This window comes from Lepus europaeus, chromosome 9 (assembly GCF_033115175.1).
Source record: "Lepus europaeus isolate LE1 chromosome 9, mLepTim1.pri, whole genome shotgun sequence".
NCBI classification, from domain to species: Eukaryota; Metazoa; Chordata; class Mammalia; order Lagomorpha; family Leporidae; genus Lepus; species Lepus europaeus.
Genome location: NC_084835.1, coordinates 83473429 through 83487065, shown reverse-complemented (window position 1 = coordinate 83487065; position 13637 = coordinate 83473429). Strand labels below are relative to the sequence as shown.

At 51.4% G+C, this 13637-nt stretch overlaps 1 protein-coding gene across 4 annotated transcripts in view; it reads right to left on the bottom strand.

Annotated features, from left to right (window-relative positions):
• Window positions 1-662: 662 nt before the first annotated feature.
• Window positions 663-13637, bottom strand: part of MAPRE2 (microtubule associated protein RP/EB family member 2) — a 170347-nt gene continuing 157372 nt past the window's right edge. For 2 of the 4 annotated variants that reach the window (XM_062201536.1, XM_062201532.1), the window contains 3 exons: window positions 10341-10499; window positions 6716-6845; window positions 663-3393 (listed from right to left, as the gene is read on the bottom strand). In XM_062201536.1, coding sequence (XP_062057520.1) covers window positions 6744-6845; window positions 10341-10499 — 261 coding nt within the window. In that variant the 3' untranslated portion in view covers window positions 663-3393; window positions 6716-6743. The remainder of the gene's footprint in view (window positions 3394-6715; window positions 6846-10340; window positions 10500-13637) is intronic. The other 2 variants (XM_062201535.1, XM_062201534.1) reach the window with 1 other exon arrangement.

Below are 13637 nucleotides of genomic sequence, written 5' to 3'. Positions count from 1 at the left end.
AATAAAAACAAAGCCACTCTTCCTTTCCCTGATAAATAAGATGTGGGGAGATGTGGGCATGTACACATCTCTCCTTCACACACACTCACAAAAAGGAAACTCTGGCATAGCAACTTAAGAATCTATAGATCCAGGGGCAGGCTCGGCAGCCCAGGGGGTGAGGCTGCTGCTTGGGCTGCCTGCATCCCACATGGAGTGCGGTTTGAGGTGTGGTTACTCTGCTTCCGACCCAGCTTCCTGCTACTGCATCCCGAGAGGCAGCAGAGGATGGGTCAGATACTCGAGCCCCTGCCACCCACGTGGGAGGTGCACATGGGGGCTCGGGCTCCTGGCTCGGACCTGCTCTGGCCCTGGCTGTTGTCAGAATTTGGGAAGTGAACCAGTACATACAAGGAGCTCTGTGTCTCTGTTGCTCGGCTTTTCAAGTAGATAATAACATTTAAAAAAATCTATAGATACAGGCAGGTTTTAACATACTTTTTTATTAAATATGTAAAAAGATCAACGCAAGTCAAGTTATTCACATATTCAAGAGACAAAAACTCTTCTACCATGCGACAATAGGTGGGCAAGGTAAATGAATGTGATACATCTGAGTAGGACTTTTCTTCTATTAGCTCATGACTTATCTCTATTTATAATTAACAGTACATATGTTTACATTCCTTTCAGTTTACATTTCATATATAACAAAAGCTTTATGGTGTACTATTTAGTTAAAGTAATCTGAATGCACAGTAACCTTAACGGAAGAACGGGACTACTCACCAGGGAAGGGACGAGTTCTTGGTTCCCTTCTGGAGCCGACTTCTCTCGGGTCAACAGGGTTTGTCTTTGTCTTTTTTTTCCTGCTTTTCTGCTTACAATGAACAGAGGCTTTCTCTTTGCCCCCTGCTTCGATCACTTCCAGTCTGGCCACAGCAGTGGAAGTGCTATAAGCAGCCATCTGTGGTGTGAGGGCCACTACGAATGAAACCAAGCTTCCTGAGGGAAGGAAGAGCAGTGCCCACACCCAGGGATGCGTTTCAGCCCAGCCTGAGGCCACGTGCCCCGAACACCGAGGGGAGACTGAATGGTGGCGGGAGTGGAGGCCAGGGGTGCGGCTCACGGGGGCTGTCTCAGAACCTTGGCTGTTAAAGGCTCTCCCAAACATCCGGGACGTCACCTGGGATGCAGCACAGGGAAGAGGTTTAAGATGGGAAAGAAAGAGGAATGTATAGCTCTTCTCTAAATAAAGGGTCTCGCCCAAGCCTTCAGTAGGGAGAATGGAGTATGGATGCTCATTGCCGCCTAAACTATCTGACCATTGTGTTTAGAGCAGAGAAGGCTGGGGAGCTGGAAAGGAATGGAGTGGTTCCAGCAAGAGCCCCTGGAGAGGCGTGTGCATGTGCCCCAGGGTTAAGTGGTTTCTGAAGAAGGCAGGATCCTGACTCCTGCTGCCTACTCACGAGTATCCACCTGCCTGGGGACGGCCAAGAGGGCCAGAACAGCAAAGCACTGACGGACGTATCATCTGCAGGGAATTATTTATTGTGCCTCTTTGCAAGAGCTATTTTTTAAGAAAGGGCAGTCGATGAGTACAACACCCCAGGAAGTGCGACGCCGCGTATAGCACAGCCACTACCTGTACCCAGGCGTGGGAGGATGTCACCGCCGAGAGCCAGGCTTCGCAGCCTTGGAGAAGCGAGCTGCCGCTGTCGTGCAGAGTGAGCAGGAGAGAGAAGGGAAACCAAACACCATGGAACATCTGTCCGGGTCTGCACAGTGTGTTGTAACAATCTCAAAAATACAAGCCATCTTTTTCCACATATAACTCAGTAAATACCACTTTGCTGCAGAAGATTGATTTATTTTGGAAAGAACTTCTTTTGGTGAAAAGCTTTAATGCTAGAATTTGGAAGTTAGTATTTCACTCATTCATGGAGAAATTTCAAAGCTTGAGGGGATGTAATTCAGAAATTTATTTTAAGCTTTTTCAATTAAAAGTGGAAAGTGGGGTGGGCATATTTGTTTCTTGTTTTTGTTGCACCTGCTAAGTCAAATAACAAGTGAAAGTAAATCTGAAGTGAAATGACTGATCCAGGAAGGGATACCATCTGTCCAAGGGGGAAAAAATAAAGGCAAAGATGTTGAGAGAGACTAAGAAAATGTGCAAATATTAGTTTAAAAAATAAGGAATGCTTTAAATTCATTATGTTTCCTCTGTGAGTCACCATGGTTTAGCAGAGGTCAATGACAAGGAGGGCCCTTGTGTTATAGAGGGGCAATTCCTCATCCCAGAAGATGGCTGGATCATGGGTTTTTCTGTGCTGTTGTTCCAGTGTCAACACTAGACTGCAGAACCATGATTTTCCTTGGAATTATGCTATGAATAAAGTCTTCCAGCCAGCGTGCAGCCTCCGCAGCGCCTAGGAGCTATGGCCTGCACACCCTGGGGTTACCTTGACTGAATCCTAGTGAGGGACAGCATTTGGGCTGAAACATCAAGGAGGAAGAGGGATGAGGCACCAGACCCCTTCGGACTGCAGGTAACTGATGACAACCGTGGGGGTGTGGCTGCCCACTGAAGAGGACCCTGAGAAAGAAAAGAGCATGAGAACCAGGGGAGGGGGCTGGGAGGGCCGGGGCACATGGTGAGAAGTGTTTTCCTTGGGTGGATGTCTTTCAAAACTAACAGGCTGCTGTGTGGACCCTGCCAGGGCCTGAGGGCCTAGTTCTGAAGCCGTCTTTTTCCCTTTCGTGTTGTCAGCAGAGGGAGAAACTGACCCTGTGTTCTTGCCCACGGTACGCGTCACTGTCATTATGGCTTTCATATCGAGTATCTGTTTCCCTTTGCTCCAATTGTTTCACCAACTTTATGTTTAGAGGTTAGATTCGCAAACATCAAAGCACCACAAATGCATGTGACATCTAGTGACACTGGGCTGAGAAATGCCAATATAAATACCATATATCAAATGACCATTGTTTCACACCAGGATAAAAAGGGGTGGTGGTGGTGTTGGTGTTGGGGGTGGGAAAGAGTTGTTCTGGAAAGAAATGAAGAAAAGAGCAGAACCAATCTCAAGCAGCCAAGTGGCGAAGTTGAAGGTATGTGACCCTATGATGTCAGGTGGGTGGCCAGACCAGCGCCTGCTGCTAATGCATCTTGGCAAAGAAAATGGGAACTGAGCGCGGTGGCTGGCGTGGGCGACAGTGCGTCGATGGGAACGGCAGATTAGGACAACTGGTTGCTGCTCAGCTTGAGGCCACACATGTTCCAGATCTCCAGAGGAAAAGTTCCCGTGCGCAGTGGAAGGGGCCGGAGCTCTGGGAGGCTCAGTACTCTTCCTGCTGCTGGGGCTGCTGGTCGTGGGTTTGCTCCTCAGCTTCCGGCTCGTCTGTGTGGCCCTCCTGCGTGTGGGACGGGGAGAGGTTTTAGTGGAGATTATTTACTGGGTTTCCTCCGGGGTCCCAGCCCCCCAACCTCACTGCACAGTGTGGCATTTCAAAACTGGGTGGTACCAGGTACAGCTCGCCGTGCCAATGTTTCCCAGTTCCCAGTGGGTACCAGCGAGGAATGATGCCTTCGCATCCCCCCGGTCATTCTAGAAAGCACAGTTGTTAGGCTTCGAGCACCAAACTTCCCGCTTTATTAAACACATGCCATCCTGGTCCCACCCTTCTGGTTCTTGTTCGCATCCGTTCCTGCTTTGACAGACAGGTGCGGTGTTCCTCCAGATGTCCGACCCAGAGAAGCACAGCACGGACGTCGGCTCCAGACAGCCATGCCTGCGACTTCTTTCATTGTTTGCTCTCACAGAGAAGAATGAGCTCCTCAGCTGCACTTCTCTGCTCAGGTACCAATCCAGCTGAGCACACCTCTGTCAGGGCAGGCGGCTGCTCACACCTGGACCGCTGACTCACCCTGCCCCTCCCTTCCTGTCCAGCTGCTACTCCCTGCAGTGTAGGACAAACCCAAGTTCAAGATCCCTTCAACTAGGGGGTGGTCATCTCCTAGGTCCCTGAGTCAGGATGATTTCTCTCCCTTCTCCAGAAATTTTTCCTCCTGACTTGGAATCCTGTTTTTCTAGGACTTCTTGGGCTCATTCACTCTCACTGTCAAAATGAGTCCATGTGGTAGTGAAGGAAAGAAGTCTGAGGATTCAAGAGCTGATGATTGAGACGCAGACCAGGATACAGTGTAACATCAAGGTTATACGCATGGGCTCTGGAGTTCACATCCCAGCTCTGCTGTTTGCCAACTGTGTTAGCTGTGGGCACAAAACTGCTCTATACCTCAGTTTTCTCACCTGTAAAATGGGGAATAAGAATGTCCAGGTAACAATTTTCAATGCACTTCATTGTTCATTGAACCCAACAAAGGATGTGATGAAATGGGTTAAGTGCCTGGAAGACTTGGCACATAAAGAATGCACGAGAGAGCTGCGATTATGACCTCTGCTGTGGCAGAGCTCTTTGGAATCTATTCCAGAACTGTAAATAATTTTTAAAAAATATCCTTTCTGTGACAACCAATAATGGGAGGGGACACTGAAGAGCCAGGATCAAATGTGGCTCTGTAGCCACGAGCACACGACTTAGGAGACATCAGCTTTCTCTCCATACTCGAGGCCACACTGTTACAACCACCTAGAACTGTCCCACCCAGTGCAGCATCCTCTGTCACTCCGTCCTTAACTGCTGACTTCGGGGAGACCTCGGCACCCTCTGGGCTCCCAGTCTGGCGACTCCCTGGGCATTGCAGCACCCTGCTTTGCACACTGTGTGGCTCTCAGTGGGCAGTCCTCTCGGCTCAGAAAGTTAGGGCCTCCACTGCCCCTGCACTTTCCTGGGCAGGAGGAGGGTACTGCTTGTCGGCGCGGTGCAAGAGAGGAAAGCAGGCACGTCATCCATCTCCTGGAGGCAAGTTCTCCCCTCCTGTCAGGGAAGCGGGAGGGCGGGGCCCGATGCTCGTGGGCGTTTCACAGGGACGGTCGGCTGGCAGCTCTGGCCATCTGTTCTGCCACATGCTCTACATTACGAGAACGGGGGCCGGCGTTCGGCACAGCAGTTTACATATGCCTTGGAGTGCCCGCGTCCCGTACTGGAGTGCCTAGATTTAATCTACGGCTCCTCCCGACTCCAGCTTCCTGCTGATGCGCACCCTGAGGAGGCAGCAGGTGATGGCTCCAGTATTTGGGTCCCTGCCATGCATGTGGGAGACCTGGAGTTCTGGGCTCCTGGCTTAGGACTGGCTCTCATGGCATTTGGGGAGAAAACCAGCAGATGGAAGCTCTCTGCCTTTCAAATAATGCAGTTAAAAAAGTAAAGGCTGGTCCTCCCGGGAGCACCTATCACTGTTTTCACCCCCAGTTCTTGCTTTGTTAGTGGGCACACTGTAGCCTTGAGGATGGTGCCACATCTGCCTGTCCTCCAGCGGGGCCCCGAGCCCCAGTGGGTTAGGGTTTTTTATTCCTCCCAAGTCCTCATTGCTAGTGTGGTGTCTTCGCCAGTGTTCACTCTCACTTTAGCTTTTAGGCTTTTTTCACATAATTGTTTCTGTGCACGTGAGGCTGCCGGAGAGCACAGAAATAAGGATCTGTTGTACATTTTACAGAAAGTCTTGTTTGCTTACATCACAGTCGGGAGTTGAATGGAGGATAGTGGAGTTAACCCAGAGCTGAGAGTTGGAAGACCTGGACTCAAATAATCGCTGAGCCTGTCACAAGCTGCAGAACCAGGAACCCATCAGCTGAGACCCCTCCCCGGGCCTCCTTGCCAAACACACTGAATGAGAAGGTGGGTTTGTTCCCTTGGCCAGGGCTTTGTGGTCTCCAGCTGGCCCAGGGCAGCTCCCCCCACACACTGGGCTGAAGTCCCAGGAGCTGCAGATCCTGGGCCCTCTCTTACTGGGCAACCCTAGTGCAGAACAGACCTCCCAGGCTGTGATGGACCGTGAATGCTTGAGTGCAAGTGAGGGCGGTGGCTGTCTGGGAGAACACACCTGTGATTGCAAGGTGGCATTACATATCACAACCGCGAATGCCCAGCCCACCTAATGCTATTGTAGGCCCACTGCAGGAAACACAAAGATGAAGACCTTAAACCCACCTGGAAGTGGGCGACCAGGCAAAACTTAGGGCAAACATGAGATTGCTTCGTTGGAGAGTTGTCTACTTGATCTCATGTAATATGTGCACATCAATCCAGCACACATTCCTAAATGTTTTGCTGTGAGTTGTGTGTTTGTAATTCTTTGCCCTTAACAGAATTAGAGAAGTTAGAAGGCTCCTGGCCATTGTGGGAGGACAATGGGGCAAAGAAGGAAGGCTTCCTGTTGGCTGGACACGGAGGTTTCAGGGCTGTAACCTCCTCTGATTTGTTCGTGCTGCTTCCTCTGCATTAAAAATACCATCCCCCTCTTCCTTCTATAACCACTTATGTCCCCAGCCCTCCTTCTCCATCCGACACGGACACCCTCTTTGCTGTAAAGTCTTTGCTTGGCCCTCCAGGCTGTTAGGCACTTCCCACACAGGTTTATTTATGTCTCTCTTCACATTTATCATCTGCCATATACTCCCATCACTTGTATCCTGTCTGTCTCCCTCAGTGGGGGACTCTGAGCTCTTTTGAGGCAGGGGCTGTGCCTTTTTTTTTAAGTTACTCAGTGCTTAGTCCAGTAACAAACCCAGCCTATCTGCAAAATGCATTGAAGGAGCAAGAACATCTTTACCTCCTTTTAACAGTGGCTTCCATGACAGTCAGTACTTGGCAACCAAGCACTTGTGCATCAGCTGAGAGAATCCACATGGGAGCAGGCAGCCAATGCCTAAGCCCGGACATCTGTGGCCCTGAGTTAAGTACTAAAGGAAAAGATAACAAGAGTGATAAAGAGAGGTGCGGGACAGCTGGCTGGCAATCTGCTCTGGAAACTTCCATTAGGTTTCTACGACTGGGAATTGTCATCCCTGTTGACTGCTCTATTTCAAACTCCAGCTGGGTTTTTACATCCTCCAGATATGATATGCTAGGGTTGCTTGACCATGACACTCAGGGGCAGTCCCCACCCTGCAATCCCAACCCCGGCTGATCTACGTTTACGAGCAGAGCACTCACTAGAAGCCAGCCCCTACTTCTGGAGCTCCTCTCCCAGCTCCAGGGAGCAGCAGTCAACCAGAAACCTCCACCATCGCAGCTCTGCACACATGAACCAGGGTCAGTGCTGTCGTTTCTTCCCAGGGCTCATGCACATCCTAGCCTACAGGTGGCTGCCCACCTTCCATGTGTGGGAATGGCCTGAAAACAAGACACAGGAGGAGGGCTGAGCACAGCGGGGCAACAGGGAGGGTGTGGTGACATCACAACCACGGAGCACATTTTCCCAACGTGATACCTTCCAGACCATGAGACACAGGGGCAGTGGGCGGTGGTGACGCTTTCATGAGACTGCCTGCCTCCCTCCCCTCAGGCTGCCGCAGGCAGAAGGGCACATGATCGAAGGCTTCAGGGTGGCAGGATGTCCCCGTGAGCCTCTGCAGAGGAAGCAGAGGGGGGAGCAGACGAGCCACTGCTCAGCCTCTCCACGTCCACCTCTGCAAGCAGTCGTGTGTGTGGTGCACAGAGAGCACCCAGCACCGTGTCCAGGCACAGAGCAATCTTTCCTTTCTTTCTGTACCGAAACCAAAGGTTAACAAAATGGGTCTAGCACATTCCAAACAAGGACACCTGGCATGTTCCAGGTCGGCTGCCTTACTGTCCATGGAAAACTCAGTGTAGCCTGATGCGTATCTTTTGGAGTCTTCCAGACATATCCTACAACTGGAAAAGTAAGACAGCAACTGCACTGGAAGACTTTGCTCCGCTAACACACACATGGAGTTTAAGTCCATTTTTCTCTTCCAGATTGCAACAGCCTGGTTGCTCTCATTCTCTTCTTGGATTCTGGATATGTCCTAACTCCCTACCATATACTCACATGGTGATGCCAATGTCTCAGTCTCTGCTCCCTACCCTGCTTCTCTTTTGGATGAGAATAGCACAGTGCCTGAGATGACAACAAAGGTACGTTTAAGAAAGTTAGCCAGGAAAATAAGTTCTCCAATGATGCTGATTTACACGATGGAGGCCCAGAAAAAGAAGGCAGGAGGACTTGAAGGTGTAAACCAACAAAATGAGACAGGGAGTTCCTTGGAGGAAGTCCAGGAAGGGGTCTGACTACTTCCTGCTCTACACACACAGCCGGTTGGGCTGGAGCAGAGACAGTCCTGGCTTGAGGCTTCCCCAGGTGGTGCAATGCTGATGTCCTCCCTGCTGATGGCACCTGACAGGCTGAGAGGGTGGTAACAGGGCCCTTGAGCTTTGGGGCTCTGCGTTAGATAAACCTAGCTCAAATTTAAGCGTGAACCACTGAGCAAGTAACAAACAGTACGCGCTACACAGGGATGTGGTTAGGGGGAGAACGTACGTAGAATGTGAATACAGTGTCTGGCTCATACTAAGCAATACAGCTATTACTATTATCATGATCCTGTTTAAAGAGGGCTCAGACTTGGAGAAGATGCATCACAAACTCGTGTTTCAGACAATCCTAGAAAAGGTATTTCAACTTCTACTGCCTTAGTCTCCCTCATCTGTAAAACAGGATAACATTATTTACCTAAGAGTATTCTCGAGATATTAAAGGCGTTATAAACTCACATACAGAGCGTTCTAGCCCTTTTCCTCTTATACGCCATTGTAGGTGCTTAAGGAAAGGACCTGTTCAATCCATTACCTACTTGGACTTCTCCCGGGGCTGTGCACATTTTAATGCACAGACCCTGCAGGACCAGTTTTCTGGATGCAGAGGAGCAGGCTGGCACTGGGGTGGGGCAGGGATGGGCATAGCAGTACAGAAGCTGAGGGTGGTCACTTAGGTAGACCCCCTTGAGATCACACCCAGGAGGCAAGAGCTCTCGCCTAAGCCCTGCCTGTGCTTAGCCAGGAATTCAGTGACCTACAGGGCTCTCCTGGGACAAGATGTGACCCCAAGGTTTTACTTCCCACTGGAAGTTCAGGGCTGGGAAGAGGGGTTGATCCTGCACAGTGGGCTGTCTCACACTAGTTGGTATGATCACAGCAAGCACCATCCACTCTGCCTCAAGGCACTGTGTACACCATGGCGCCAACTTATGGCAACCAAGCTCTGGAAGGAATAACTAATTCATCCAGTCATGACCCAACACGCTCTACCAGCACAACCTTGAGCACACCCTGCTCCTGGGGTCACAGTCACACTGCAAATCAGCTGCTTTTGTCTCCTCTGAATGTGCAAAACTGCACCCGTGAAGCCACCATGACGTCCATGACCAAACCACACGATTCCTGGGGCTGCAGAATCTACATTCTGGGTTATGGATCATCAAGAAAGGAATCAATGGACATGAAAACATGGTTAAGGCAGACCTCCCCACCCGCAGGCACGGTGCCTCACAGCTCAGGAAAATGTCTCTGGGACAGCCCCTAAGTCGCAAGTGGCGTAAACGTCAGCCTGGCCTTCGGCTGGAGGGAGGCAGAAGTTGCTGGTGGCCTCTGCCACTCCATGGAAACACAGACACATGCACGTGACCCCATCACAGCACCCTGCAAGCATCCGTCCATCGGCCTCCAGATCAAAGACACCACCACCAGCTTCAACCTGGCCCGAGGGCTCGGAAGTCCGAGCCCTGCTCTCTTGCCTTCCTCTGGTGGACTCCGGCGCCCTCCTGTCACAGGCAGGTGTAGGCAGCCTGTTTCTGCCATTCAGCCACCCCAGGCCCTCCTGTTCCTCACGTCTGCCTTCCATCAGCAGACAGAACCACCTGCAGGGGCTCCCGCAGCACATTCATACGTGAGCAGCAGCCCTGGGGGCAGGGGCTGCCCCACAGGAGGGCATCTAGCAGAGGGCTGGCCCACAGGCCTGGCCTGGCCCTGAGAAGCCACGGCAACCAGCTACGAAACACAGACAGCTGGGGGGCTGACAGGGGTGGGAAAAGCATCTCGATTATTTTCTCCTTTAACCACACTATGACCTCTCATGAAGAAGCAAGAATCCTTACACGAATTCTTGCTCATTTGCTCTGAGAGTTAAAAGCCACCTGGGATGTGGCTGTGCATTTTTCTCAAGTCCCCCCGCCCCTCTCCAGGCATCTCCTCCCAGATTAATTCATGAACGCACGGCCCACAGACACAGGTCAATGGATCATGATGATAATGACATGTATTCCTTTGCGAATACCAAATGTGCTAACTGAGCTGCAGTTCTCATTGAGGTGTCAATGCGGACTTCTACGGCACGCGAGTCCCCTGCGCTTGGACCGAGGAGGGCCCGTCACACTCACATGTTCTTCGGAAGCATAGAGCACTTCCATTAGTCGCTGCACAAGGTCGTCATTTTCCTGCCCGTGTTCCTGGCAGAGCAGCTCAATCTCTCTCAACTTCCCAAAGTAGAAATCCCTTTCCTTTTCCACACCTTCAAGGGCAAGTTTTAATGAATGTACCTGCATGAGGGTGGGGAAGAAAAACCACAAAGTGTAGCATTAAGAAATAAGGAAACAACTACGCATGTGTAGAAAGATCGAAAACAAGAGACCTGACAAGTCACTGAGTCGGAAGCAGACATGACAGGGATGTGGTCTGGAGCTTGAACTTGGGCCGAAATGTGCAATCTCAACCTTTAATCAACCGTTAATCCCTGAGGGTCAGAGCGAGTCCCCCTGCTTGCCTGAGTCCACCCACGCTGGGAGTAATCTCCGCTTCCCGCCGACGTGGTTGCGGCACATCTTACTCCTAACCTGCCGCTACGGCCTCCCCGAATCCACGTGGTGAAATCCCAAGCCCTGGTGTGGTGGCACGAGAAGGCGAACCTTTGGGAGGTAACCAGCTCCCAAGTGAGGTGAGTGACGCCCCCGGGAGCTCATTCACCCTTCCAGTGTGTGCACAGAGCGGGAAGGCACCATCCACGAGGCACGGGGCCCTCACCTTGATCTTGGGACCTCCCAGTCTCTAGAACTGGGAGAAATAACTGCCCATTGTTTACAAGTTGCAGTGGCCCACACAGACCAGAGCACTAGCATCTGCAGGGAAGGGAGACAGCCACTGGGAGGAAGGCGGAGAGCCTGAGTTCTAAGTGTGGCCGTGGAGAGCACTGGGAGGAGCCTCCTTCCTTCAGGTCACTTGCATTAAGAGCCGCTCTTAGTTTTGGCCCCTTTCACAAATGACCCTGAGCCAAACAAGATAAGCATTCTCCACTGAGAAATCAGGTCTGGGTGCACAAGGAGACTGGGCGAGACTGAAGTCCTGGCTGGGTGGATCGGTTTCATTTCTCCGGCTCTGCGTGAATCATGGGAAGGTATGGAAACTCCATTCCCTCAGCAAATGAGCCCTCATCCCCTTTTCTCTGCCCTTGACACTCCCGAGGCTGTGCACCTGGTCACAGCAGCGGTTACAGGGACAGTGCAAGGGAGGGAGGAAATGGCTGAGGCAGGGCCCAGCGACACGGTGCACTAGGGGCTGAAGAAACCCTGCGAGGGGTGTGGCGGATCTGGTTTCCAACCTCAGGCTGCTGCACTTCTACATGCGCAGCAGCTCACACAGGCCCCAACCATCACCCCGTTCTTGGATGCTGAGTACTCTTCAATTCTTAACCATTTATGTTTAGAGGGGTTTTTTTTTTTTAAAGGATTTGAAAGGCAGAGTTACAGGAAGAAGGAGACTGTCCATATGCTGGTTTATTCTCCAAGTGGCCACGACAAGCCCAGGCTGGGCCAGGAGGAAGCCAGGAGCCTGAAGCTCCATCCTGGTATTCCACATGGGTGACAGGGACCCAAGGGTGACAGGGACCCAAGTACTTGAGCTAACATCTGCTCTCTTCCTGGGAGTATCAGCAGGGAGCTGGATCAGAAGTGGAGCAGCTCGGACTGGAACTGGTGCTCTGATATGGGATGCTGGCATTACAAGCTTAACTCAATGTGCCACCAATGCTGTCACACAGAATATATTCTTTAGGAGATAAAACCCTGTCTTTCATGTTCCTCCTTAGGTAAAAATCTTTCAGTATACTAAAAATCACCCATAACAGAATGTCCAAAAATTACATTTGGAATGCAAAATTTTCTTCTTTTAAAAAATAATTCTGGGCCTTTGTACATGCTATTCATCAGCCTGAAATTACTGATTCAATCAAGCTTCTACCAACATGCCAGTACCCATTCCCTTCTTGTGAACCTGGCAAACATATATCCATCTTGGAAGACCCGGGAATATGGTCCTTTGGCCGATGTTCCCAACATGTAGTTGCTCACAAAGCCTCACAAATGAGGGTCAGTTGCTAACTTTAAACTTTTAATTCTGTTAATATTATAGCTTGGGCATTTATGAAGAATGAAGCCAACCAGCCTGATTTCCAAAAGTGAGAATCCCTGTTTTAAAAATTTTTTCCTGCTCTCCGTCCCTGGGCGTGGCCACAGAGCGCACCTGGACGCTGTGCGGTGCCAGCCAGGGTTCCTGTGGCCGTTCAGGGGTGCCAGCTTTTGTCCCAGGCCAGGACACACACAACCCAGGAAAGCCAGGCTTGTCTGCCTCCCGAAAGTGCTGCGGGCTGCACGATGAGCGAATGGCCGAGGCGTCTGTGCAAACCCCAAGCCCGAGCAGGGCTAGTCCAGTGTATCGGGTACCACGTGCTCAACTGTAAACCAGCGGCAGCAAACCCAGATGCGGACAGATCAAGTGGCAGACGCAGGTCCGTTTTCCTATCTCACTCACCAAGCCAGCCCCCTCCTTCCTGTGGGCTGTGGCTAACGCTGCAGCATGGAGGTGATGCTGTAGGCAGAGCCTTGAGAAAAGTCAGGGGCAAGGGTGAGGTTCTCATCTCGCTGTTCTCCCAGGCCTGGCAGTCCAAACAGCAGCCGCAGCCACAGCCACAGCCCCCCGCCAGTGCTAACCAAGGCCATGCCCCCCGGCCCCTGGGGGACCCACTCCTCACCAGCAGTCCCTGCGCACAGCAGTGACTCCCACCTACTTCCTGTCTGCTAAGCCATGTCCCGAAACAGTGCCCAATTATTTTATCGATGTCCTTTTTCCCCCCACACCTTTTGATTCATTTCTAGCATCGGAATTGACCAGCACAGTGGGACTTTTATAGTATATCATGTGAGATCGCCTGAATAAAGGCATGAGGCCAAGTAAATGAAAATTCTTAAAGTTTATGGCACTTGTCACTTTCTCTATTACTACTGTAATTCACGCTTCAGCCCAGGCGTTTCCACACAGCCCCCCTTGTCCCAGCGCTCTCGGTTCCAACACTGTGCTGCCTGGGTGGCCACCACCAGCCCTCAGCGGGGCCTTCCATAGGCTTCAAGAAGAGAAAATAGGGGGAGCAAGATCAGATAGGCAGGGGAAGGGCTCTGGAGTGAGCGCTTGGTGAACATCATTCTGACTTAACAACTTAGGGTTTGTGCAACCTCCTTTCTGAGCACCGAGGCGGGGCGGGCACACTAACGAAAAGGATGCCCAGTGGGAGGAGTGTCCTCTCTAGTGTGGCATTTTGGATGGTAGGTGCAGCTCAGCCGAGGCATTTTGGAGGCTGGGGGATGGGGAGCTCTCTGTGTGATCTGGAGGGCTAATAGGAGCCTAGAGCC